The sequence below is a fragment of the Podarcis liolepis genome, assembly GCF_965112155.1.
Source record: "Podarcis liolepis genome assembly, chromosome: 15".
Lineage (NCBI taxonomy): Eukaryota > Metazoa > Chordata > Lepidosauria > Squamata > Lacertidae > Podarcis > Podarcis liolepis.
The window spans coordinates 9,263,351-9,291,065 of NC_139566.1; the positions used below are offsets into that span (position 1 = coordinate 9,263,351).

The 27,715-nt window shown below is 48.6% G+C and overlaps 2 protein-coding genes and 1 long non-coding RNA gene across 8 annotated transcripts; 2 read left to right on the forward strand and 1 right to left on the reverse strand.

Annotated features, from left to right (window-relative positions):
• Positions 1-434: 434 nt before the first annotated feature.
• S100A5 (S100 calcium binding protein A5) lies at positions 435-12,113 on the forward strand. Of its 6 annotated transcripts, none has more exons than XM_083477450.1 (3): positions 435-791; positions 9,916-10,094; positions 11,878-12,113. In XM_083477450.1, the coding sequence occupies exons 2-3, from the start codon at positions 9,930-9,932 to the stop codon at positions 12,019-12,021; spliced, it is 309 nt and encodes a 102-aa protein (XP_083333576.1). In that variant the 5' UTR covers positions 435-791; positions 9,916-9,929; the 3' UTR covers positions 12,022-12,113. The 6 variants fall into 6 exon arrangements, with proteins under 6 accessions (XP_083333576.1, XP_083333577.1, XP_083333574.1 ...); XM_083477451.1 differs by lacking the exon at positions 435-791 and adding an exon at positions 5,388-5,712; XM_083477448.1 differs by lacking the exon at positions 435-791 and adding an exon at positions 5,737-5,871.
• A 7,953-nt stretch (positions 12,114-20,066) lies between these two features.
• S100A6 (S100 calcium binding protein A6) lies at positions 20,067-27,692 on the forward strand. The gene is made up of 3 exons (XM_083477471.1): positions 20,067-20,208; positions 26,112-26,259; positions 27,471-27,692. Exons 2-3 carry the CDS (start codon positions 26,122-26,124, stop codon positions 27,603-27,605), a joined length of 273 nt encoding a protein of 90 aa, XP_083333597.1. The 5' UTR covers positions 20,067-20,208; positions 26,112-26,121; the 3' UTR covers positions 27,606-27,692.
• On the reverse strand, positions 21,055-21,879 carry LOC310694393. The gene is made up of 2 exons (XR_014519654.1): positions 21,781-21,879; positions 21,055-21,748 (listed from the first exon to the last, which is right to left on the reverse strand). It is a non-coding gene; the product is annotated as an uncharacterized lncRNA (long non-coding RNA).
• Positions 27,693-27,715: the final 23 nt, after the last annotated feature.

The window sequence follows — 27,715 nt, forward strand, 5'->3', positions numbered from 1 at the left end:
AAGAGTTGTTAATGGGACTGAGGTGGCGGTGTGGGTTAAACCATAAAGCCTAGGACTTGCCGATCAGAAGGGTGAGCTCCCGTTGCTCGGTCCCTGCTCCTGCCAACCTAGCAGTTTGAAAGCACGTCAAAGTGCAAGTAGATAAATAGGTACTGCTCTGGCGGGAAGGTAAACGGCGTTTCCGTGCGCTGCTCTGGTTCGCCAGAAGCAGCTTAGTCATGCTGGCTACATGATCCGGAAGCTGTACGCTGTACGCCAGCTCCCTCGGCCAATAAAGCGAGATGAGCGCCGCAACCCCAGAGTCGCCCGTGACTGGACCTAACAGTCAGGGGTCCCTTTACCTTTACCTATCTTTCTGTAGTTCTTTCTTTCTTTCCCCTTTTCTCTCCCTTTCTATTTTTTTCCTGGTCTCTCCATTTCTTGCCTTTTCTTCTTTCTGAATTTCTTCTTTTTTTAGACCAAGTAGCTGTCTTATCTTAGTATATTGTAAAACATATACTTTGTGATGGGTATGGTATTTTTGAAGATCTATGAATAAGCCTCAGTAAATAAAGTTAATTTAAAAGCGGGAAAAGGGGAAAAAGAAAAGAAAAAGAGTTGTTCACAACCTGAGGAGAAGATGGCTGGATGCCAGCAGTCCCTCAGGACAGATCCTGGCAACAAGATCATGTTCCTGCTTTTTCCAGCCTCAATCTCTGGGGACCCCCCATGAAACTGCATAAGAGGGAGATATTATACCACACCCAGTTCCCTGCTTCACCGCTCAAGCTTGCCATCCACATTCTCATCCGGTGAGTTGCTTTTAGCTCCTTTTATTCTTCATCGCTTTATCTGAAACGGCTATGCATCCTCAATTTCACATCCATCTGTACTTATCAACTGGCTTGCTTTTCCTCTCTGTGGTGCTTTCTAGATTGTTTCCGCCGCCGCCTCAGCCTTCCCCAAACTCCTTCCCCCAGCGGCTCTTTTAGTTATGCTAGCTCAAACGGAGCCTCCTTGTGCAAGGGCAGTCTACCACAAAATGCCTGCTTCTGGGGGTTGAACAGGGAGAAAGGGCTGCTGCCTTCAGACCTTGCTTTAGGGGCTTCCGGGATGCCCTCTGTTAGAAACAGGATGCTGGGCAAATCCATGGTTTGATCCAGAAAGGCAATGTGGCAGTAACTCGCAACCAAGACTTGATTGGAGCCAGTCACTATACTGGCCAGGCAGTAGGCAAATCTAGGGGATCACAGCCGGTTCAGTTGCGCTGGCTGCAGCATAGTTTTCTCAAAAACAAGTCATGCCAGATGGATCTCATTTTTGATAAGAGTTACAAGCTTGGTGGATCAGGGGAATGCCGTGGACATTATTGTATCTTGATTTCAGTACGGCTTTTGACAAAGTCCCCCATGATAATCTTGTGGAGAAGCTGGTCAAATGTGGGCTGGACATGGTAACTGTTAGGTGGATTTGCTCACTAATGGTCCCCCATCACCCTGGGAAATTTAGGTTTGATTTAGGTTTGATGAGGCCCTAAGCTACTGAAGGTAATGGGGCCCTTTATATGTCCAGCTGTCCTTTGTCAACAACAAATTGTTGCTGTTTTTTGTGTTGGATATATGCTATACGGTAATTTATGGACCTAATAGGTATCTAAAGCCATTTGCACATAACAAAATATGTATTTTATCAAAGTAATTGATATAGAAATGAGCAAACCAGTGATATTTTAGGGAGCAGGCTAGCAGGCAGGGCCCATTACTTACATCATAGGAGCCTACACAACACAAAACACGGTTGCTGTATTTAGGTTTTATTTTACAGTGGTACCTCGGGTTAAGTACTTAATTCGTTCCGGAGGTCCGTTCTTAACCTGAAAGTGTTCTTAACCTGAAGCACCACTTTAGCTAACGGGGCCTCCCGCTGCCGCCGCGCCGCCAGAGCACGATTTCTGTTCTCATCCTGAAGCAAAGCACTATTTCTGGGTTAGCGGAGTTTGTAACCTGAAGCATATGTAACCTGAAGCGTATGTAACCCAAGGTACCACTGTATTTTGTTTTTTTTATCTTATATTTTTGAAATGTACATCCAGGTGTTTTTTTCCCTTTCAATTTTTTTGGGGGCCCCCAAGAGAGTGGGGCCTTAAGCTATAGCTTGTTTAGCTTATACGTAAATCCGGCACTGCCCCCAGCCAACCAGCCCTCTTTTCCCAGCCCTAACTGGAGATGGCAGGGATCAAACCGGGAGCCTTCTGCACTCAAAGCAGGTGTTCTGCCAGGAAATCACAGCCTTCTCCCCTTATTTCTGGCTTGGAGCAAGCCCTTCCTGGAAGAAGAGGAGTCTTTTTCTCTCCAGATGTCCACGCAGATTCCAGATGTGCAAGACACATGAGCTGCTCAGAGGTCTCACACCCACACAACCCTGCATGTTAAAATGTTGAGCTCTGGATTTTGCCCGTGGCTATCAGAAGCTGGCAAATCCCCAGCTTGCAGTCTCTAGGCCAGCCAACGCCTTTTCCACATTACAACATCTCTTTGTGAGTCAGAGTCCAGCTAAATCAATCCAGATCTTTCGGTCATCTTCAGGTTTCGGGAGATGGACTCCAGAAGGAAACTGGGCTCCTGTTTCTTGACCTTTTGGAAAGAGCTCACTAACTCGTCTGGGGCTGCTTGGCGTAATGGTCCTAGATTCCAGAGGCCGCTGTTGCCAAATTTTCTCTCTGCCTCCTGTGCCTCTGAAGAGCAGAATGAACATGTGAACAGGCACAGAGCCTGACACAGAGATTATTATTATTATTATTATTATTATTATTATTATTATTATTATTATTATTATTTATACCCCGCCCATCTGGCTGAGTTTCCCCAGCCACTCTGGGCGGCTCCCAATCAAGTGTTAAAAACAGTACAGCGTTAAATATTAAAAACTTCCCTGAACAGGGCTGCCTTCAGATGCCTTTTAAAGATAGGATATCTGCTTATTTCCTTCACATCTGAAGGAATGTTCCACAGGAAGGGCACCACTACCGAGAAGGCCCTCTGTCTGGTTCCCTGTAACCTCACTTCTCGCAATGAGGGAACCGCCAGAAGGCCCTCGGCACTGGATCTCGGTGTCCGGGTAGAACGATGGGGATGGAGACGCTCCTTCAGGTATACAGGACCGAGGCCGTTTAGGGCTTTAAAGGTCAGCACCAACACTTTGAATTGTGATCGGAAACGTACTAGGAGCCAATGCAGATCTCTCAGAACCGGTGTTATGTGGTCCCGGTGGCCACTCCCAGTCACCAGTCTAGCTGCCGCATTCTGGATTAATTGCAGTTTCCGGGTCACCTTCAAAGGTAGCCCCACGTAGAGCGCATTGCAGTAGTCCAAGCGGGAGATAACTAGAGCATGCACCACTCTGGCGAGACAGTCCGCGGGCAGATAAAGTAATCGGGGGGGGGGTGAGAAGTGTCCGCAGGTGACATTTCTGGACTGTTGCTAAAAGGCACGGTCAGGGGAGGAGTGGGCAGCGATCCTTGCAAGCAGGGGGTGTACAGTAACTCTGTCCATGCTCCGGCGCACCGTTCTCCTGCATCATTTATTAATTGATATTTTATTGAAACATAAATTCAAATATAAAACAGTAAAGTGATACAAAAAGAAGGGGGGGAAATCAAAACACAGAACTGTGTAAAGGGAAGGGGAAGCGTTATATGAATATAGACAAAAATTTGAGATTATTATCCCAATACTAATACAGTGGTACCTCGGGTTAAGTACTTAATTCGTTCCGGAGGTCCGTACTTAACCTGAAACTGTTCTTAACCTGAAGCACCACTTTAGCTAATGGGACCTCCTGCTGCCGCCACACCGCCGGAGCCCGATTTCTGTTCTTATCCTGAAGCAAAGTTCTTAACCTGAAGCACTGAAGCAAAGTTCTTAACCTGAAGCACTATTTCTGGGTTAGTGGAGTCTGTAACCTGAAGCGTATGTAACCTGAAGCGTATGTAACCCGAGGTACCACTGTAGAAATATTAACAGCCTACTGCATTTTCTATACATTGGTTCCAGATATTGCTGTGTTTATCCAAGCAGTCTACGTCTGTAAGCAGTCTGTTCATAGGTTGCAAGTGTTATCATATGATCGATCCACTGATTAAAGGATATATATTGTCTTCTAGTTCATCAATATCAGCCTCTTGGCTACCATGAGAGCGCGTAAAATCCTTTTTTGTTGTCCAGTTAACTTCCATACGGTAGGCATATACCTTCTCCGACATGTTTTTAAGCTTCAAATACAGCTGTATCACCCACAGGCCTGTCAGCCTGGCGATGAGTGATGCCGTACGGGGTGAAAATCCCAGTAACTCTTACAAGAAGGGTCTTCATAATACCTTTCAGCCCCTCCCTTGGTCGTGAGGCAGCGAGGGAAGTTCCTATTCTTTTCTTCCCTCAAAAAGTCCCTAGAAAGCTAAAGGAGGAAGTTTCCTCTTTCACTTCCTCTTCCTCTTTCAGATCTTCAGGCTTCTTAGGGAACTCAAGATTAATTCAGCTGGGTCCTACTTTTGGGAACTGTGACGGGTGCGTTTTGTGGGTACTTTCTCTCTTCCTGTCTCACGGTATGTTCGACCCTCCAAGTGTCCCTATTTCCCAGGGTTCACAGTCCCGGAATTACAGAAGCCGCCCTGGTTTCTGATCCGATCCCAGAATGTCCCACTTTTCCTTAGGATGTCCCTATTTTCATCAGAGAAATGTAGGAGGGTATGGAGTTATGCGAGCCAAGGAGATAAGTACCGTATTTTTTGCTCTATAAGACTCACTTTTTCCCTCTTAAAAAGTAAGGGGAAATGTGTGTGTGTCTTATGGAGCGAATGCAGGCTGCGCAGCTCTCCCAGAAGCCAGAACAGCAAGAGGGATTGCTGCTTTCACTGCGCAGTGATCCCTCTTGCTGTTCTGGCTTCTGAGATTCAGAATATTTTTTTTCTTGTTTTCCTCCTCCAAAAACTAGGTGCGTCTTGTGGTCTGGTGCGTCTTATAGAGCGAAAAATATGGTAGCTATACAACCTTTAGAAGACATCTGAAGGCAGCTCTGTACAGGGAAGTTGTTTTTTTTTAAGTTTGATGTTTTATTATGTTTTATATATGTTGGAAGCTGTCCACAGTGGTTGGCGCAACCCAGACAGATAGGCAGGGTATAAACAGCAACAGCAACAGCAACAACAGAATAGGACATCCTATTTTCATCGGAGAAATGTTGGGAGGGGGAAGTAGTGACCAGAATTGGTGGCACTCACATCACTCTTTCCAGAATCCAAATGAGCACCGTCACTAGATAGATAGATAGATAGATAGATAGATAGATAATTTATTACGGTCGGAGACCAACACACTTGGGGGTACAAGTCACAGAAGGAAAACACTGTCACTAATCAAAATAGCTACATGGACTCCAGCTTACTTTCCAAGTTTGTGGGAGATAACGGATATTTCTATTTGTTATTCTTTGAGTAAAGTAATAATTAAAAATTAAAATAGGCCCCAAAAGGTTGGCACCCCCTGCCTTAAAAGCCACAGGAACACCACACACACACACACCGAGTCTGGATGCTGGCAACCTTAATCTTTAACACACCATTCTCGGATCTATTTGCTAGCATGAGCTCATGCGGACGGTTGCATCACCTTGAACAGGATCCCAGCCCCACCTTGGTCACAGCTAACTGGATTTGAATTCAAGCTGTCTGATTCACAGGTGGGTTCGGCCCTCTGGTGGCTTCAATGCCTGGTTAACCACAAAGCAGCCGTTTCAAAATTGTGTTTGTTTTAGAGTTTATGCGATTCGTTGTTCCTCTTGGCTGATGAAGCGAAGGCTTGGCAGCGGAGATCGATGCCAGGGAGGCCATGGGAACAGGTGGGAAACTTTGCCAGCTGATGCGCCGAGTATCATGTGCCGATGCTTAGAGCTGTAGAATCTGTGGCCCACCAAACCAGCAGGTGGGGTGTAGTTTAGGGACAAAGCACCCCAGCAAATATTTCACAAGCATTTGCTTATGAAGAACATACTGGCCTCGGCCCAGTGTACCTGAAGGAGCGTCTCCACCCCCATTGTTCTACCCGGGCACTGAGGTCTAGCGCCGAGGGCCTTCTGGTGGTTCCCTTGCTGTGAGAAGCCAAGTTACAGGGAACCAGGCAGAGGGCCTTCTCGGTAGTGACGCCTGCCCTGTGGAACACCCTCCCACCAGATGTCAAAGAGAACAACAACTACCAGACTTTTAGAAGGCATCTGAAGGCAACCCTGTTTAGGGAAGCTTTTAATGTTTAATAGGTTATTGTATTTTAATGTTGTGTGGGAAGCTGCCCAGAGTGGCTGGGGAAATCCAGCCAAATGGGTGGGGTATAAATAATAAATTATTATTATTATTATTATTATTACAGTATTACCTCGAGTTGAGTGTGATCAGCACTGACTCAGATGTTTCAGCATCCCTTCCCCATCGGTTTTATTTCCCCCAAACATGTTCATTCATTTATTTGTAATTTCCGTAAACATTGGGGTTCCCTCGGGGTCCGCTGCTCTCTCCCTCATGCGTGTGGGTGGCTCCCAAAAGTGGCACCGTCCACAGTTTTGAGGTGATTAGCGAAGGAAATCTGCCCTTTGGATCCGCCGAGATTTCCAGAAGCTATTAGTTAATTTGTTGTAAAGGTTAATGAATGGAGGAAACTGCCGGAGAGGGGAGAGGCTAATCCATAGAGGGAGAGATGAATGCATATATATATCCACTACAATAAATGCTTCAGGGGAAAGTGCTTCTGTTCAGGCTGCCAGCCACACCCTTTCCAAACAACTCCATTCCGCTACAGCCAGCCCCAACATTCTGCAGCCATTGGGCAGGCTCAGTCCTTATTTGGCTCTGCTTGGTTCCTTTCTCCCTCCCTCCAAGCTTGCTGATATATCCGCCTCATTACTGAGGGATGCCATTTTGGCTGCGTAAGGATCCGGGTTCAGAGAGCAAGTTCACTATTCACTTAAAAGGCTTGGGGATCCTATTTCAGCCTAAGGGCCACCTTCCCTTTTGAGAAACCTCCCAGGGGCCACATGCCAGCGGTGGGTGGGTGTCAAAAGTGGGCGGAGTGATGGGTGTAAAATTTCACTTTGGGCAGTAAGCTAGTTTCTACTCTCATTCACAAATCCCTCTCCCTATTCTCCATCCAGGGAAGCCAGTGGTGTTATGAGAGTTCAAGGATATGGCCCAAGAACCACATTCCCTTCTGGGAAACATTTTGGGGGCCACAGACCAGTGGTGGGCGGGGCAACAAATGTGACAAGGGCGAGCTAACAATAAATCACACAGAGTAAGTGAAGGTAACTCTTTATTCGAGGAAACCGGATCTGCTAAAGAGTACCAGGCCTAGTAAGCACAGCAATTCTTCCTTGGTAGGCAGTTGCAGAGACTGAAGGCCCCCCTCCTTCCCACAGCTGCCCTAAGCCTCCTCCTTTCTCCAGTTTCCCCCAAGCAATCTGAGACTGTGCCTGTGCAAAGCTAACTTCTTCTCCACCCTTTTCATGCCTCTTCTGGTACTGGGAACCAGAGGGGAGGAGAGTTTGTTGCAGCAGGAGAGGGAGACCAGCCTGACTTCACCAGCCTGACTCATCTCTGCCTCTTGGCCTTCCTACTCTCCAGTGTCACGGTCTGGTTTACGGGCGGTCAAAGTCCTGGTGGAGGATGTCGGGACTGGGGGCAAGACGGCAGGGTGGGAGCAGGAACAAGAGGCCAGAAGCCAGGAGTCAGGAAGCCAAGGGTCAGAGAGCCGGGAGTCAAGAAGCCAAGGGTCTGAGGGTCAGGAAGCAAGGAGTCAAGGAGCCAAACACAGCAAGGCAGGAAGTGTGCTGCTGTGGCAAAGAGCCAAAGGGAAATGCTGACCTTATGTCCCTTCCCAGCTCTTGCCACCTGGTGCTGTGAGTTACCAATCGGCCTCACCTGTGTGGCTGTGCCTTGCCTCTTCAGAACAAAATTAGGAAAGCCCCAGTCCTGCGAAGCCCTACGGGTCACAGGGCCTGGCTCCTGCACGCACTCCTGACATCCAGTTTCTGCTTCTGCCTCTGATTCTGGACTGCTCTCTGCCACAGATTCTCCCTGCTCGCCAAAGCCTGTTGCCTCTGCTGCTTCCGACATCTCCTCCTCCCAGTCTTAACCCTCTTCTCCCTCTGACCACTTGCATTGTCGTCCTACCACCCTTCTCCAGGCTCTGAACCTCCATCCCTTGGGGGTCCTCCAGTCGATGCCTCCCACCGTTCCTCTGCGTCCAACAAAATGTAAAAATTTGCCACTGTACAGTCGGCTAGCTTCCACACACACACAAACGCTCACATATCCCTCTCTGTTCTGCATCCATACAAGCAAAAGGCATGGGCAGAGTTTAAGGGCACATTCCCAGCAGGCAAAAATACTCAAGGTGCGAAACATAAGGGCCCAATGAGGGGCGTGGTCTTGGGAGAGTCTTGTGGGCCAGATAGAGAGGCCAGGCGGGTCACATGTGACCCATGGGCCACAGGTTTCCCACCCCTAGCATATACAACGGAGTACATCATGTGATTGGAAGGGATGCGGGCGGCGCTGTGGGTTAAACCACAGAGCCTAGGGCTTGCCGATCAGAAGGCCGGCAGTTCGAATCCCCACAATGGGGTAAGCTCCCATTGCTCGGTCCCTGCTCCTGCCAACCTAGCAGTTCGAAAGCACACCACTACAAGTAGATAAATGCGTACAGCTCTAGCGGGAAGGTAAATGGCATTTCCGTGCACTGCTCTGGTTCACCAGAAGCGGCTTAGTCATGCTGGCCACATGACCCGGAAGCTGTATGCCGGCTCCCTCGGCCAATAAAGCGAGATGAGCGCCGCAACCCCAGAGTCGGCCACGACTGGACCTAACGGTTAGGGGTCCCTTTACCTTTACATCATATGATCAGGGCTGCCTCGCCTGCCAACTCAAATGCTACGAGCTGCAGATCTAAAGTGCTGGGAGTGGGAAGCGTCGAGAACACGCTGGTGCCGGGTGTGTTCGCCCAGGGCTAGCCAGCCGTTCCCAGGGAAATCCCTACTTGTGCTAATGGAGCTCTTATCAGCTTGTTTCCACCCTCCTTAATTGCAGAGTTGTTCGCTGCTGCTTCTAATGTGCGCTTGCTTGCTTGCAAGATCTCTTTTTATGTATACTTTCTGCTTTGCAGGATGAGCTTCCCAAGCTTGCACCCAGGGCGAATGCTGTATAATCAAAGGCTTTATGGCCTGAGCTGCCCCACAGGTTGAAATCAAGAAACCAAGGGCCCTTCTCCCGTTCCTGGGTTGGCCTCCAACATTTCTCTGGTAAAAATAGGGATGTTGTAAGGAAAAGCAGGGATGTGGATGGTGCTGTGGGTTAAACCACAGTGCCTAGGACTTGCCGATCAGAAGGTCGGCAGTTTGAATCCCTGCGACGGGGTGAGCACCCCTTGCTTGATCCCAGATCCTGCCAACCTAGCAGTTTGAAAGCACGTCAAAGTGCAAGTAGATAAATAGGTACCAGTCCGGCGGGAAGGTAAACGGCGTTTCCGTGTGCTGCTCTGGTTCACCAGAAGCGGCTTAGTCATGCTGGCCACATGACCCGGAAGCTGTACGCCGGCTTCCTCGGCCAATAAAGCGAGATGAGCGCCGCAACCCCAGAGTCAGCCACAACTGGACCTAATGGTCAGGGGTCCCTTTACCTTTACGGGGAAAAGGGACATTGGGGGGATCAAATTAGAAACAGGGATAGCTTCTGTAAATCCAGGACCACCCCTGGAAAATAGGGACACTTGGTCTGGATCAGGCTCTTCGTATGTTCTTAACTGTGTGCTCCTTCAGGAGGAAGGGCAGGATATAAATTTAATGAACAAATGAACAAATCCCGCCACACAGTTCACTTCCCTGTTTTCTCCTTTTCAGATCCTGCCTGGCCGATGGACATGGAGACGCCCCTGGAGAAAGCCCTGGCGACGCTTGTGTACACCTTCCACAAATATTCAGGGAAAGAAGGGGATAAGTTCACTCTGAGCAAGGGAGAGCTGAAGGAGCTGGTGAAGAAGGAGTTGGCACTTGGAGAGGTCAGTGCCCCAGCGGATCGGGTGAGGGGGGAATAGTGGCCCCAAAACACAACGTGAGGTTGGGGAAACCAGCGTTCCACCTTCAAGATGTGCATCTTCCATCAGGACCGCGGCTGAGTGGCAGAGCATCTGCCTTGCATGCAGGAGGTCCCGGGTTCGAGTCCTGACATCTCCTGGTAGGACTGGGAAAGACTCCCAGTTTGAAACCCTGGAGAGCCACGGACAGTCAGTGGCGAGGGGCTGAGTTTGATACACAGCCTTGATACACACAGGAGGTGCAGCAAGTCAAAATGTGGGGCTTGCGCATGGGATAAACAGTGGGGAGTTTGGAGTTTGGATAAGTCTTTCCTTCCTTTCCCCATCTTTCCCTTATTCACTTTATGCCTTAGTTTCCTTCCAGGTGACTGACTTTCCTTTTTAAAAAAAGTTTAAACTTTATTTAACAAAATTATTACAAAATACAGGCAAAATACATACAAATACAGTGGTACCTCGGGTTACATACGCTTCAGGTTACAGACTCTGTTAACCCAGAAATAGTACCTCGGGTTAAGAACTTTGCTTCAGGATAAGAACAGAAATTGTGCTCCAGCGGCGCAGCAGCACCAGGAGGCCCCATTAGCTAAAGTGGTGCTTCAGGTTAAGAACAGTTTCAGGTTAAGAACGGACCTCCGGAACAAAGTAAGTACTTAACCCAAGGTACCACTGTACGTACATATATTTTTCAGATAAGCACACATATATAAAAAAGAACAAAAAAGAAAAAAGGAAGAAAAGAAAAAAGAAAAAAGAAAAAGAAAAAATAAGAAAAATTGGAAGAAGAAAAATTGGAAGAATTTCTTCCAAATTTATTCTACAAATATCTCAATAATCCTTCCTTTCTTCTTTCAGGGCAATATCCCATCTCAGTCTTAAAGTAAACCCATTAAAATGAATGAGCATGATGTAATATAGTTCAGTGAATGGCAATGGATCTGAGTACAGCTTAGGCCCTATTCACGCCATATATTTAAAGCACTATGATACCTCTTTAAACAGTCATGGCTTCCCCCAAATAATTCTGGGAGCTGCAGTTTGTTAAAGGCGCCAAGAGTTGTTAGGAAGCTCCAATTCCACTACAACTTCCAGAGTGGTTTAACAACCAATCCTGCTTCCCAGGAACTCTTGGAAGTGTAGCTCTGTAGCGGGAAATAGCCGGCGTCTCATAATGACTCTCAGCACCCTTAACAAACTACAGCTCCCATAATTCTTTGCGGGAAGTCATGACAATTTAAAGTATTAAAGGTAAAGGGACCCCTGACCATTAGGTCCAGTCGCAGACGACTCTGGGGTTGCGGCGCTCATCTCGCTTTACTGGCCAAGGGAGCCGGCGTACAGCTTCCAGGTCATGTGGCCAGCATGTCTAAGCCACTTCTGGAGAACCAGAGCAGCGCACAGAAACACCGTTTACCTTCCCACCAGAGCGATACCTATTTATCTATTTGCACTGGTGTGCTTTCGAACTGCTAGGTTGGCAGGAGCAGGGACCGAGCGACGGGAGCTCAGCCCGTCGCGGGGATTCGAACCGCCGACCTTCTGATCGGCAAGTCCTAGGCTCTGTGGTTTAACCCACAGTGCCACCCACATCCCATTTAAAGTATTGGAGAGCTTGAAATGTATCACGTGAATACGGCCTCGGTTGGATGCAACCCTTAAGTTTTGAAAGAGAGTTAAATTTGTGAGGGGGGTTCAGTGCCCCCCCATAATCAGACATGTACCCCAATCTCTCCCCTCTCTCTTTCCTTTGCCCCCCTTACCCTCACAGAAGATGAAGGCAGGTGGAATTGACAAGCTGATGGGGACCCTGGACAAGAACAAGGATGATGAGATTGACTTCAAGGAGTACACAGGCTTCCTGACGGCCCTTTGCATGACCTACAACGATTTCTTCCAGCAGGATTCAAAATAAGGGAGAGGGTGGGGTAAATCTCCAGCAGTCGGTGCCCTGCATCACCCAGAGCCCATGTGGCAACTTTAAATAAAGGTCTCGACCTCCAGAAACTGGTTCAACCATTTAGTCCCGAGGGTTGATTGTTTGTAGCCACATGGAACAGGGATCCTTTGGAGAAGGCGGGCAGGATCAATCCGGAGGCTACAACCTGTGGCCCTCCAGATGTAGTTGGACTCCAAATCCCATCACCCCTGACCTGCTGCAAGACTGTCCCACATTTCTTTGGCAGTTTTCTTATTCCTTACGTATACTACTTGCTGGTCGCTGACAGCCAAATTAATTATCGCCCCGGATTTCGCATCTCCTTTCAACCAAGCATTAGTCACAGGGTCATCGGTTACATAGGTCCAAACTTCCCGAGAGGTCAAATGTGCCTCCACCCCAAACGACCATAAACTGTAGTTCTCATCTGTCAGCTGTGGGAACATCAGAGCGTTCTCAGCTTCTGGAACCCAGTCAACCATTCTAGAACTCTTCCAGAACCACACCAACAGGAGAAGGAGCTTTCAAACCTTTCTTAAAGTCCAAAAATGTGCAGTCATCCACTCAGCAGCTGGGCCCATAACCAAAGATGTTGGTTATTTTGCAGACTAGTTGTGCTGCAGAAAGCGTGCCTGGGGAGACCACACATTCAAGAAACGCAAAATAAATCTTCCTAGTTTTTAATAACAAACAAACAAAACTCCTTTTACACTAAATTATCAAGAAGCATGACCCATCCACCAGGGTACTGAGAGAGCTACTTGCTGCTTTTTATATACCGTATTTTTCGCACTATAAGACGCACTTTTCCCCCTCCAAAAATGAAGGGGAAATCTGGGTGCGTCCTATGGGGCGAATGCAGGCTTTTGCTGAAGCTTGGAGACATCGGCCAGCCCCACAAGCTCGAGGGACAGCAGGGAGGCGCAGCGCCGCCATCCCGCTGTTCCTCGACCTGGTTTGGTTTCCCCGACCTGCTTTTGGGGGGGAAATAAAGGGGAAAAAATTTTCCTTTATTTCCCCCCCAAAAAACTAGGTGCGTCCTATGGGACGGAGTGTCCTATGGGACGAAAAATACGGTACCATACCCAACTGCTTAATTACCACAGCTTAACAGCACCTGCTATAGTGCTTCACAGCTGTAAAACTAGGTCACATTATTTGCTCTGGCCTTTAAAGAAACTACAACTCCCATCATCTTTGACCATTGGCCACGCTAGCAGGGGCTGGTGGGAGTTGGGATCCAGCAACAGCTGGAGGGCCGCAGATTCCCCATCCAAGTTTTAGACGCAGAAGGTTCCCCCAAGATCTCTAGGTAAGGAGAGACTCCTTTAAAGCCCCTGGAAGCCACTGCTGAGCTGTGTTGTCAATGGGCCAACACTCAGATTTGATATTAGCAAGCACACCCACAAATTGCCAACTTTAAAATGAAAGAGTTGACAAGCGGCCCCGCAAGATGCTTCAAAGTCTTTTCTAGATAAGGAGACATGTCTCTGTAGATCAGGCAGGCAGGAAGTTCCGCGGAGGCAGGCAGGAAGTGCAGTGCTTCCTTCTGCCACTAGGTGGCAATGCCCAATAGAAACCCAGCTGAGAAAGAATCTCAGTGCCCTTTCCTTAGAGACAAAACTCAGATCTGCGTTTAAGACGGCGGTAAGTCCCAATGGGTTCCACAGGGCTTACTCCAAAGTAAGTGAACCGAGGGTTTTCTGAGAGGGGCCGAGCTACGAATAATAATGTGTATTTATTTATCCTGCAAAGGCCAAAATAGGCTTCTAAGCAGTACAAAAGCCAATTTATTTATTTTTACATTTATATTCCACCTTACCTCCGAGATGATCAAGGTAGCATACACCCCCCATTTTAAGGCAAAACCACGAGCCGTTGTTGTTAAGTTGTGGGTGAACATATCAGACTACACAGAGATTCTTCAAACAGCTCTTGTTTATTCAGAGGCCAGAACAGAACTAAACTGAAGGGCTCAGTCAGCCTGCTTATATAGAGCTCCAGTACAACGTTACTGTAGCAACTTTCTAAAACTATCCAATCCCTGAACGTCACTTTCGACCCTTCATTTGCATAACTATCTACAGTATCCCCCTGCTGGCCCAGGGTGAGAACTTCAGTACATAACAGGTGTGGTAATGTGGAGAACAGAAGATAACCCTGGGGAGTTGAGAAACTGAAATGGGCAACATTCGCCCATCCTTAGCTAGGACTGGAGCAGAGTTGGGTTCCCACAATGCCTGTGGGGACTCAGGCTCTCTCCAGTCCTGGTTAGAGAACGCTTCCTTTTGTAAGCAAAAGTTTCCTGTTGCACCTGGAGCGAACAGAGAACAGAGAAGCCCTCAGAGGCATGATCTCATTCATGCGTGCTCAGGTTTCCTATTCATTGCTAAAACAGGTTGATGTGGACTCAAAGCCGGTGTTTATTTAGCCGAGGAGCTGGCTCTGTTCCGGGTGAAAGGAAGGAGACCCAGCATCTGGGATGGGGTGAATTCACCGACGAATATGCAAATGGCTGGTTGATTTAAACTGTAATAAACAAAAACCTGCCCTTATTCCCTTATGGGGGACACAAGAGCCCTGATAGAGTCCTTTGCAGGTTCTCCATCAGTCGGAGAAAATAACAGAGGCCAACCAGAGAATATTGAGAAGCAAAGCAGCTAGTAAGCCTGATCTTTATTGAACTGTTGCAACAGGGTGCTCCCCTCACACGCAGGAAAGGAGGAGGACCCTGAACCCAGGTGTGCCCGCCCTTATATAGACATTTTAAATTGCCCGCCCTGGAGTCCAAGACCACCCCCAGAAACATCATATATACATCACAGAAGGGGTGTAACTCAAGACCACCCCCTAGATACATCATCCCTACATCACAGAAAGGGCGGTCTACAACAGAAATCTGAGTGCTTTGTTTATCTCCTGTCGGGCAGACCTGTTAATGGTCACTTGGTTGGATACCCTGGGGAGCCTGGCCAGTCTTTTGCAATGACAAATAGTTCCTGAGCCAGGTCACAGGCTCACCCTATTCCTACACAGACATACCCTTAAGACGGGATTTGTGAAGGAGGAGACAATGGGGAGGCTTTTCCATTTTCCTTCGACCTTGCAGAGAAATGTTTGAGGTCAATTTGAGAGGGACAAAATGGTTTCAGGACTTTCTGTGGGGTTTCAGACATGTGGTTTATATATTGATGTACGTGCTTGGTTGGTGCATTTATGAACTACAGTGGTACCTCGGGTTAAGTACTTAATTCGTTCCGGAGGTCCGTTCTTAACCTGAAACTGTTCTTAACCTGAAGCACCACTTTAGCTAATGGGGCCTCCCGCTGCTGCCGCGCCGCCGGAGCACAATTTCTGTTCTTATCCTGAAGCAAAGTTCTTAACCTGAAGCACTATTTCTGGGTTAGTGGAGTCTGTAACCTGAAGCGTATGTAACCCAAGGTACCACTCTATCTATCTATCTATCTATCTACCTACCGTATTTTTCGCTCTATAACACGCACCCGACCATAACACGCACGTAGTTTTTAGAGGAGGAAAATCTGTAGGCATGCCACCCGTAGGCATTCCCTCCATAACACGCACAGACATTTCCCCTTACTTTCTAGGAGGAAAAAAGTGAGTGTTATGGTGCAAAAATACGGTATCTATCTATCTGACCTTAATTTTTTTATTTCAAAACATATATATAAAAAACAAACCAATGGGCTGCAGAAGACAGCAACTAGCAGCTTTCAGCCTGCAGAACTACCTACATCCAGCCTGAAGCAGACCCTTGCGCTACCTAATGTTAGGGCTGGCCATATCAAAGTCTGCAGAACTACCCAAAAGCACATATTTAGGCTGGGGAAAGAAAACCTTACATGGAAGGGAACCCTGTCCAACGAGGGCAGAACGTGCTTCGTGGCTGCAGGGTGTAATAATAATAATAATAATAATAATAATAATAATAATAGTTTATTTTTTGTACCCTGCCCATGTGGCTGGGTTTCCCCAGCCACTCTGGGTGGCTTCCAACAAGGATTAAAAATACATCAAAATGTTATGGAGAAGGGGTGTGGCCCAATGCAAGAGCAGCTGTTTGGCATGCAGAAGGTTGCAGGATCGATCCCCAGTGCCATCACCCGGAAGGGTTGGGAGAGACTCCCTGTCTGAATTCCTGGAGAAACCACTGTCTGTGTGCAGGTGTACCAATGATCTGACTCGGTGTCAGAGAAATTCCTGAAGGCGGTGAAGGTCCTGCGTGAGTGTCTGGAGGCGGTTGGAGGATGGATGGCGGCTAACAGATTGAGGTTGAATCCTGACAAGACAGAAGTACTGTTTTGGGGGGACAGGAGGCGGGCAGGTGTGGAGGATTCCCTGGTCTTGAATGGGGTAACTGTGCCCCTGAAGGACCAGGTGGGCAGCCTGGGAGTCATTCTGGACTCACAGCTGTCCATGGAGGCACAGGTCAAATCTGTGTCCAGGGCAGCTGTTTACCAGCTCCATCTGGTACGTAGGCTGAGACCCTATCTGCCTGCGGACTGTCTCGCCAGAGTGGTGCATGCTCTGGTTATCTCCCGCTTGGACTACTGCAATGCGCTCTATGTGGGGCTACCTTTGAAGGTGACTCGGAAACTACAACTAATCCAGAATGTGGCAGCTAGACTGGTGACTGGGGGCGGCCGCCGAGACCATATAACACTGGTCTTGAAAGACCTACATTGGCTCCCAGTACGTTTCTGAGCACAATTCAGAGTGTTGGTGCTGACCTTTAAAGCCCTAAACGGCCTCGGTCCAGTATACCTGAAGGAGCGTCTCCACCCCCATCGTTCTGCCCGGACGCTGAGGTCCAGCGCCGAGGGCCTTCTGGCGGTTCCCTCATTGCGAGAAGCAAAGCTACAGGGAACCAGGCAGAGGGCCTTCTCGGTAGTGGCGCCCGCCCTGTGGAACGCCCTTCCAGCAGATGTCAAAGCGATAAACAAGTACCTGACATTCAGAAGACATCTTAAGGCAGCCCTGTTCAGGGAAGTTTTTAACGTGTGATATTTTACTGTATTTTTGGTTTTTATGGGGAGGCCCAGCCAGATGGGCGGGGTATAAATAAATTATTATTATTATTATTATTACTACGTTGGCTCACTTGGGATGGAAGAGAACAGAAAAACCAGGGCAGCAAGGAGGGAGAACGGAATGGAGTTTCCTGGAAGAGGGTGCGGCTTGTTAGCTACAACCCTCAGCGGGAACACACTGCAACCTTTCCTTCTGGGTTGCATCCGTTTCGGATGCATTCAAATGTGCTCACAATCCTCTGGGCGGTTTTGGAAGGAAGCGAATTTCTTTCCAAACGGTACTGTGTCGTTCCAAGCCAATTTTGCAGGGCTGCCCTAGCCATGGTGTGTGGTCCTTTCCTGGGCTGCAATGCATGCATTTTACAGGAGGTAATTACGTTTGATCTAATGTGTTCTTCCCCAGAGAAAAAGGGGGGGGGAATACCATCCATTACTTTTTAATTGGCAGTGCAGGGTGAGGCAGGAGGCTGTTGCAGAGAAAATGAAAACTGGAACACAGAGGGCCAAAATAGACAAAGCAGCAGCAATTTTGCAGGGCGGAATTTAGCCAGCGCCCCTTGATCTGATAATGAAGGCATTGCACAATATGCAGTGAGGGGGCTCGCCCATTAGGGGGAAAGGGGGTACTTGCCCCACCAGCCTCGACCCACCCCAAGTCTGCAGGTGCCTTCCTTCCTTCTTACAACTGCTTCCTCTTCCTCAGTCTCAGGGTTGCTCCTCAGCAGGGAGGAGGAGGATGGGGACAAAAGTAGGATTAGTGGGCTCTGCCTGTCATCGACTCTGGCGCCACCTACTGCCAGGCTCCCTGCCTTCTGCCCTACCAGTCAATCCCCACTACCACCGTGCACAAGAGCATCTCAATTTTGATTGGTGGATAGGCTGGTCACGTGCCCTGTCCTGTATTGCAAAGAGGGGGAAACTTTATCAGATTGAGGGCCGCCTTCCCTTGTTGGTAATGATTTAGGGGCCACACAGCAGTGCGGAGCAACAAGTGTCAACTTTTTTTAAAAAAAAATCAAAAACCATTTTATTAAATTTTTACAAATTTCACATAAAATTCCAAAACATCAAATTTTTTTCTTTTGTTTTATCGACTTCCCATCCCATTTTCCGCAGTGTTTTTTTAATTCTACCCCTTTGTGTCACCCTATCTTCACTTTTTTTAATATCATAACCATAATTCTTTCTGTTGCTCATAGTTCGAATCCTGATTGCAAATCCATCATATTATAATATTTATTTAAATAGTCCGAAAATAGTCAACTTTATCTTTGTACAGTAAGCTAGCTCTCTCTCTCTCTCTCTCTCTCTCTCTCTCTCTCTCACACACACACACACACACACACAAATTTATCCCTCCAATCAGGGAAGTATTGAGACATTACCAGAGAGCCAAGACACGTTCCTGCCAGGCAAAAACACTCAAGGAGCGTGTCTAGCAAGGGCAGTGAGGGAGCGTGGCCTGGAGAAGGTGGGTGTGGCTGGAGAGAATTCCGAGGGCCAGGCAGAGAAGCTGGAGGGCCGCTTTGGTCCATTCCAGCTCCATTTGAACGGCCGTACCTGATCTAGCTTAAGGATAAGGAACTCCAAAAGGGAGAAGCGATGAAACAGCCCGTCTGCCGGTAACCGAACACCCGTGCGGCAGACTGAACAGGCACCCACATCACCCAGTCACTGTCTTCTCCACAAGGCTGACACATCCCGGATTCCTGTTTAAATTACAGTAATCATTTTAAAATTGGCACCAGTATGTGCATGTTAGCGAATCGACTCGCATGCAAACCGGTATCCTTTCATTCCACACACACCCTGTCCTATATGTGAAAGCCCAGAGAGAAAGTATGGTAGAATCTGAGGAACGTTGCTAGCTAGGGAGAGCGAGAGGTCTGTGTGTCAACAAGGGCGGGGAACAGGGACTAGGTAACAGGGTAGCACTGTAGTTCGTTCAGGGTGCTGAGAGCTGGTTGGAGACCCTTTGGCAAACTACAGTTCCCAACAATAGAAAAGTTGCATGCATATATTCGTTATTTCTGCTTCCAGCCCCACCAACCACTGGCCGGTTACTCAGAAGGGAAGATGGCCCCTTGTGTGAAAATGAGACGTCCAAGCAGATCTCCTTGGCAAGGCCAAACACTCATTTATCGCGCTTAAAGGAACTGGTACAACTGGTTTTGTAGGAAGCAGGCAGAGGGTATTCTGTAAATATGAGGATGTGGGTGATGGGGCAGTGAGTCTTGCTGTAAGTCTTTGCCTGTTGCCATGCTTTGAAAAGGTACAGTGGTACCTCAGGTTAAGAACTTAATTCGTTCCGGAGGTCCATTCTTAACCTGAAACTGTTCTTAACCTGAAGCACCACTTTAGCTAATGGGGCCTCCTGCTGCTGCCGCGCCGCCAGAGCATGATTTCTGTTCTCATCCTGAAGCAAAGTTCTTAACCTGAAGCACTATTTCTGGGTTAGCAGTGTCTGTAACCTGAAGCGTCTGTAACCTGAAGCGTATGTAACCCGAGGCGCCACTGTATATGTATGTATACACACACGTTCTTTGAAAATGATCGGGGGACCCGGCTGTGTGTTTAAGGGCCCGTCAAATCCCAGTTTGATTTGAAGGACGGACAGACAGACACGGAGGGGAAACTGAGGCACAAGAGCAAACGCAGGACCGAACGAACACCTGGAGGGGAAACTGAGGCAGGGAGGAAAAAGAAGAGAGAAAGAGAGGTGGGTGGGTGGATGGAAGGGAAAGAAGGAAGCTCACCTTGAAAGGGAAACCGAGGCACAGAGCAAAGAGAGAAAGTCTGTGAAAGTTTCTAGCCCTCTGGGTGGAATTAGGGGAAAGGTCTCTCTTCCCTCCCCACTCTCTCTCTGCACCTGAGAAGTGTTGGAGAGTTCTGGAACCTGGGAAAGAGTTAATACAGCAAATAAAGGTGGAGTTTGTAATACACAGAAAGTTTTGGGGTAAGGGGGGGGCGTTGTTCCTCTTTGGATCCAATCAGCTGCCTCCTGGGACAGCCTGGACTCCGCCTCTGCCTATTAAGTCCAGGCTGCGCCAGCTGTGGGCTACCACTTTCCCCATCGCTTCCTGCCACTCAGCACCGGACCATCTCGCTTCTGGTAAGTCTTGAATTCTGCTCCTCCCATCCACGGCTCCTCCATTTCGTTTCCATCATCTCCTGAGCTTTTGCAGAAGATTTCCCCGCTCCAGTGCGCCAGATGTGTAGCTTTTTCGCTCCAGATGTGCCCCTCCCTCCTCATTCCTAGTTCCCCTGTTCTTTTTTCCTCCTTAGGGACAGTCGAGAGACCATTTCAGAGATGTGGTTTCCTCCCCACTAACCTAGGAATAGTTTGGGAAAAAAGTCGAACCTTTTAATATCCTTTCTGCCCTATCAGAAAGATCCTTTTGCCTCGCCCTCCCCTCCCTCGTTCTTAACAGGGAGATCCGATAGGTCTACTCGGAAGTAAGCCCCCTTGAGTTCAACGAGGTTTGTATACCGCTAAGTAAGTGCAGGAGAGCAGCTTAGGAGCGCGAGCCTATACGGGTCTCCTCGGAAGTAAGACCGCATAGGATGGCAGCGTAACGCTTACCAGGGCCCACACAGAAGTTAAGTCCCATTGTATTTAGTAGGGCACCCTCCCAAGTTAAACGTGCAATTCATTATATATTGATATTGTTATTTATTTAACGGTATTTCGTCCCTTTGAGATCAGGGGGTCACCCTCCCAAGTTAAGGGTGGAATGGTTTATTTAATGATGTTCCTCCTCCATTCAAATATTGGATGCCCTTTCGTTTTAAACCACTTTCTTAAAAACCTTTTCATTACTTCTACTCTTCTCATTTAGGCGTCACTTTCTGCAAGAGAGAGAGAGAGGCGTTGAATTCAAGAGCTGTGCTAACTCCGGATTTTCCGTTAGCATTTTGGCTTCTGGTTAAGTCGCTTTCAGACACTCTCTCTCTCTCGTGCAGAAAGTTTGAAAGCGACTTAACCAGAAGCCAAAATGCAAACGGGAAATCCGGAGTTAGCACAGCTCTTGAATTCAACGCCCCTCTCTCTCTCTCTCCTCTGCCCCACTCGCCGGTTTGAGATTTAAGCTGCAATAAAGGCGGTGCCTCTGGGCATACGCAGAGCGCTTGTCCTCTGGCCGCCGAACTACGGCAGCGAGCGCGTCGCTCTTTTGCGCTCAGGGAGCCGCTCCCTTGCAAATGGAAACTTACATTCCCTCGGCTTTACTCCCATTGGACAAGTTGTGCTTCCACACACCCCAAGCCTTTGCCATGTGGGGTTTTTCCACGGCTGCCGGGAGGGAGCGGGTGGGCGTTGCGCTCCCCACCCGAGGAATTTTGCAACCCTCTCGAAAACTAGGAGGCGCCCAAATCCAAACCGGGACAGTTTGGAGCCCGACGCATGAAGCTGTGCTGCAAGAGCGCAGGAAAAAGGAAGGATGTTTGGGGAGAGGGGGGGTATTGGGTGATGGAAATAGGGAATTGCCCAAGGGTGGGGCATCACACGCACCCACTGCTCTTCCCCCCCCCCCCCCGCTTGCTTAGCTTGTGCCGCTTGCAAACTTTGCGCAGCAACCCTGCGCCACACGCCCTCCTGGCCTCTGGTGGGGAGGCGTGATAATGCACACAGAGTCCCAGTAATTTCGTTGCTACTTTATTAGTACATAGAGCGTTTACATCCTACATTTAAAGCCCTCTCATGCCGCTTTTAACTGCCACGCCCTTTTAACTTCCCTCCAAGCATCCTGTAAACCAAGGGTCAGCAAATTTTTTCAGCAGGGGGCCGGTCCACTATCCCTCAGACCTTGTGGGGGGGGCAGACTATATTTTGGGGAAAAAATAATGAACGAATTCCTATGCCCCACAAATAACCCAGAGATGTATTTTTAATAAAAACACACATTCTACTCATGTAAAAAATGCCAGGCAGGTCCCACAAATAACCGAGAGATGCATTTTAAATAAAAGGACATATCCTACTCATGTAAAAACATGCTGATTCCCGGACTGTCCACGGGCCAGATTTAGAAGACGATTGGGCCGGATCCGGCCCCCGGGCCTTAGTTTGCCTACCCATGCTGTAAACTGTAGTTCTTTCAGGGAGCTGAAAGTTCCATGAAAACAGCCCTGTTCAACCTTTTATTACGAAGGCAATCCTGTATTGGGAAGTTTCTTTTTAAATGTTTAATATTTTATTACGTTTTTATATATGTTGGAAGCTGCCCAGAGTGGTTGGGGAAACCCAGTCCGATGGGTGGTGTACAAATTAATAACGATGATATTAATGATAATAATTTTCCCAGGGTGCCGGGGGGGGGGAGCCACGGAATAAGTGGAATAAGAGTGTTTTCGATGGGTGTGATTATGTGCCATCCTTTAGAACAGGGACGGGAGCATCTGTGACTTATGGGACAACTACAGCTCCCATCAGCCAATGGCCGAAGGTGATGAGAGTTGTAGTCCAACAGCATTCTGAAGGGCCCAAAGGTTAGTGGTTGGACCACAACTCCCATCAGCCTTGGCCACTTCTTGTGCCAGCCGAGGCTGATGGGAGCTGTAGTTCGTAGGGCGCCAGGTTGCTCCCCAATGCCCTCATTTCCCCAGGCAACTGGTCCCTATGCAATTTGCTCAAGGGTGAGACAGCACACCTGTAGGGCGTGGCTGGACCTTGCTCTCCCTCTCTCCACAAATCTGGCTGTTGCGCACATGTCATCGGCCTCGCGTGGCTTTCATTTGCTACTGCGTTGGGGGGACGGGGGCCCTCCCAGGTGATGGTGCTGGGGATGCCACAAACCGCAGACAAAGGGAGCAATAATAATAATATTTTTTATTTATACCCCGCCCTCCCCAGCCAAGGCCGGACCCAGGGCGGCTAACAACCAATCATAAAAACAAGTTGAATGAATACAACTTGAAAAACAAGATTAAAATACAACATTAAAACATTAAAATGCGGCCTCATCACAGGAGGAGAAAGGAAGAAAAGAAAGAGGGGGAGGGAATCAAATTGACTCCAAGCCAAAGGCCAGGTGGAACAACTCTGTCTTACCGGCCCTGCGGAAAGAAATCAGATCCTGCAGGGTCATGAGACAGAGCGTTCCACTAAGCCGGAGCCAGGGCTGAAAAGGCCCTGGCTCTGGTTGAGGCTAATTTGACTTCCTTAGGGCCCGGGACCACTAGGGTGTTGCTATTTATGGACCTTAAGGTCCTCCGTGGGGCATACCAGGAGAGGCGGTCCCGTAGGTACGAGGGTCCTAGGCTGGGGAGGGCTTTAAAGGTCAAAACCAGCACCTTAAATTTGACCCTGTACTCCACCGGGAGCCAGTGCAGCTGGAAAAGCACTGGGTGAATATGCTTCCATGGCAGAGACCCCGTACGGATTTGATGCGCTGCCTCCGTGCCCCTTCTGTTTGCTGTCACACCTGTAGATAAGGTGATCTTTTTCCGCACACCAAGAACACCCTGTATGCTTTCTCACTCTCTCCAAAGAGGCCAGATAAGATCACCACCACCTTAAAAACCCCCATCTAGAAACCACTGCTGTTCTCGTAAACCATGACGGATTCAGGGTGGGTTGTTGATTCTTTCTTAAGATTGTGCAAAAATGAGAACTTGCGGAACTGGATCTTGAAACTGCTGCGGCTGCCTATCGTACTTTTTGCAGCACAGCGCCTTGTAGGTTCAATCCCTGACTTGGAGAGAACCCTGCCTGAAATTCTGACGAGCTGCTGCCGGTCAGTGTAGACAGTAGTGAGTTAGATGGACCACTGCTCTGACTCAATATACACCAGCTTCCTCTGTTCCCAATTAAGTCAGACCTTAATCCGAGATATACTCGGTCCAGTATATCTGAAGGAGCGTCTCCACCCCCATCGTTCTGCCCGGACATTGAGGTCCAGCACCGAGGGCCTTCTGGCAGTTCCCTCACTGCGAGAAGCCAAGGTACAGGGAACCAGGCAGAGGGCCTTCTCGGTAGTGGCACCCGCCCTGTGGAATGCCCTCCCACCAGATGTCAAAGAGAACAACAACTACCAGACTTTTAGAAGACATCTGAAGACGGCCCTGTTTAGGGAAGCTTTTAATGTTTGATGTAGTACAGTATTTTAATTTTTATTTTTTTGGGGGAAGCCGCCCAGAGTGGCTGGGGAAGCCCAGCCAGACGGGCGGGGTATAAATAATAAATTATTATTATATATTATTATTAATCCGGAACCATGAGGACTGGAATCTTACTTTATTTTTAGGGGAAGGCCCGCAGGCAGCTCAGTGAGAGAGTGGCTCCCTTGATGTGGGTTGGGACGAGAGAGTATTCTCTTCCTTTCATCACTCAGCTTGCAGCACATGAGAAGCATTAAGCCTAAAATAATACCTCTTGCTGTGACTGCTAAGACTTCTGGTCCTTAACCCTACGGGCATGTTCCTTCCCAGGATTAAGAGACCGCACCCTGTGATCAGCTGGGATGAGAGAGTGCCACAAGGCCACTCTGTCTCCTGGCACCAAGCCATGCCAAGAAAAGATATCACAATGGGCGAGTGGGCCTAGTTGCAAGACAAATCATAGCTCAGTCGTAAGCCTGCCTGGCCTCTGCCCCCCGGAACATAGGAAGCTGTTTTGTTGAGTCAAACCATTGGCAGCGGCTCTCCAGAGATTCAGACAAAGGTCTCCCCCAGTCTAGCTGGATATTGAACCCTGGATCTTGTGCATAAAAAGCAGACGCTCTTATCACTGAGCTACAAGTCCTTCCTTCACCTCTTGTTTCAGATGGGCTAACGTTTTATTTTTTAAAAAAAGTATTATAAAGCGATACATTATACTAATCCTTTTTTTTAAGCATCCTAAAAGCATTGGGAAACTCTCCCCCAGATTGTGAGGAGAGGCAACCAGGTGACATCACAGATGCTAGCCAATAGCCACCCTACATGCATACCGTTCCGGGTTTAAACCAAACCACATTGCAAGCTTGTAGAACAAGTCCCCCCCCCCCCCAGCAATTGCCTTGGGGAAAGCAATTGCCTTATTTTTGCAGTGAATGTGGTGCTACCAGACTGACCCCCTTCATCTAAATATTTTCTTTGTTGCAGTCAAAACAAAAACTGGACCCAACTTTTAAAAAGAAAAGGAATATGGGTAGTGAACCTCAGGCCCAGGAACTAAATGTGGGCCTACAGCTTCTCTGTCTGGCCCTTGGGACCCTCTCTTTCTCCTGAGCCATACCCCTTGCCAGACCTTATTTCCACGTTCCTTGTTTCTGCCTGGCTTAGAAGACCAACAGAGGCTTCTTCCTAGCCTGGATGGAGGGTAGTGTACAGAGAAAGTTGCCTAGTGTACAAGGGCAAAATCCACATTTGTCACATCAGCCACTTTTGCCTGTGGCCCCCGGAAGGCTGTTTGGCCCTCAGGCTGAAGAAACGTTCCCCAGCCCTGTTTTACATTAACAAGTGCAACTCAAACCTGTGCCTGCAGCTCTTTAAACTTGTTCTCTGCCGCTCACGCAGATGCAGTGATGCTTATGGGATTTTTATTAAATAAAAATAAAGTAAATGCATTAGAGAGGTAAAGGTAAAGGGACCCCTGACCATTAGGTCCAGTCGTGGCCAACTCTGGGGTTGCGGCGCTCATCTCGCTTTATTGGCCGAGGGAGCCGGCGTACAGCTTCCGGGTCATGTGGCCAGCATGACTAAGCCGCTTCTGGCGAACCAGAGCAGCGCACGGAAACGGCGTTTACCTTCCTGCCGGAGTGGTACCTATTTATCTACTTGCACTTTGAGTGCTTTCGAACTGCTAGGTTGGCAGGAGCAGGGACTGAGCAACGGGAGCTCACCCCGTCGCGGGGATTCGAACCGCCGACCTTCTGATTGGCAAGTCCTAGGCTCTGTGGTTTAACCCACAGCGCCACCCGCGTCCCTTTGCGTTAAGAGAGGTAGGCAGCAGGAAAGCTTTGGAAGGCCGGCTTTCCCCTCCCAATCCGTACAGCCTCTTGAACTCTCCCGCATTTTGTCTTGCCCCTTTTTCAGATCTCTCGCCATGGCAGCACCTCTTGACCAAGCTATCGGCCTGCTGGTTGTCACCTTCCACAAATACGCCGGCAAGGATGGCGATAAGAACACCCTAAGCAAGAAGGAATTGAAGGAGCTGATCCAGAAGGAGCTCACCATTGGACCGGTGAGGATGGGGGAAAGGACCAAATATGCTCAGAGTTCCTATTTGAGGACAAAGGAAGCTGGGGCTACACAGGGACACATCCTGTCTCTCGCTCTCTCTTCCCCCCGCCAAATAAAAAGCTCTGCAATGTGACCATGGTGGGGTAGATTAAGCCATATGACCTATATCCCCACTGACTCAAAACGGCTTGCCCCAGTTGCTTTTCTCCCAGAGGGGGAAATGATAATAATAATAATAATAATTTATTATTTGTACCCCGCCCATCTGGCTGGGCCTCCCCAGCCACTCTGGGCAGCCTCCACAAAGACCAAAAATACACTAAGATGTCACACGTTAAAAACTTCCCTGAACAGGGCTGCCTTAAGATGTCTTCTGAATGTCAGGTAGCTGTTGTTCTCTTTGAAATCTGGTGGGAGGGCGTTCCACAGGGCAGGCGCCACCACCGAGAAGGCCCTCTGCCTGGTTCCCTGTAGCTTTGCTTCTCGCAATGAGGGAACCGCCAGAAGGCCCTTGGCGCTGGACCTCAGTGTCCGGGCTGAACGATGGGGGTGGAGACGCTCCTTCAGATATACTGGACCAAGGCCGTTTAGGGCTTTAAAGGTCAACACCAACACTTTGAATTGTGCTCAGAAACGTACTGGGAGCCAATGTAGGTCTTTCAAGACTGGTGTTATGTGGTCTCAGATACAGAAGGACACCCACCCACCCACCCACCCTAGACCTTTCCTCACAAGTGGAGAAGCATCTGGGTGGATGGAGAGAGAGAGCAGGGGGATAGGAACGGGTGGGAAGGGGTGAAGCAGTCCCTTCATGACCCAGGAGTCTTTCGCTTTGGGCTAAAGCCTCCAGAAAGGAGCTTTTCAGTTACAATTCCATCAAATGATCAGGAAGCCACGTAGACGAATCTGTCGCGCGATGGCATCAGGAAATGAGAAAGTGTAGGAGACAGTCAGGTGCCAGGGCGTGGTCTTAATCCCAAAAGGAGGATATAAAGAACGTGTGTGCGTGTGCAGAGCGAGACTCAGACAGAATTAAAGGAGGAGCGAGGTGTCACCAACAGCATCTCCCATCGCTTTCCCCCACCTATTATTCATACTAAACCTTGCCTCCCCCCACAAGTTTCCCAGAAAATCGCCTCAAATGTTGAAACGGAAAGCAAAGGCCTTGTTCCACTGAGCATTCTAAATTCGTGATTTCATTGTCTATTCCAGAAACTGCAAGACTCAGAGATACAGGCATTAATGAAAGATCTGGACCGCAATGGGGACCAAGTGGTCAACTTCCAGGAATACGTCACTTTCCTGGGTGCCCTGGCAATGATTTACAACGAAGCTTTGAGTTCGTAAATGTAACACCCTGGTGGGTTGAGGTTTTGTGGTTCGGGATTATACCTCTGTAGGCGGTTTCACGTCCAATAAAATTTAAGTTTTGTAGAGTTTGGCTCCGCATCCCGTGA

Bases quoted from the DNA above. Each gene is read 5' to 3' on its own strand.
- S100A6 (XM_083477471.1), top strand. From the start codon at position 26,122: ATGGCAGCACCTCTTGACCAAGCTATCGGCCTGCTGGTTGTCACCTTC. The intron at 26,260-27,470 runs GTGAGGATGGGG...TGTCTATTCCAG, and splicing joins AGGAGCTCACCATTGGACCG to AAACTGCAAGACTCAGAGAT.
- S100A5 (XM_083477448.1), top strand. The intron at 10,095-11,877 runs GTGAGGGGGGAA...TTACCCTCACAG, and splicing joins TCAGTGCCCCAGCGGATCGG to AAGATGAAGGCAGGTGGAAT.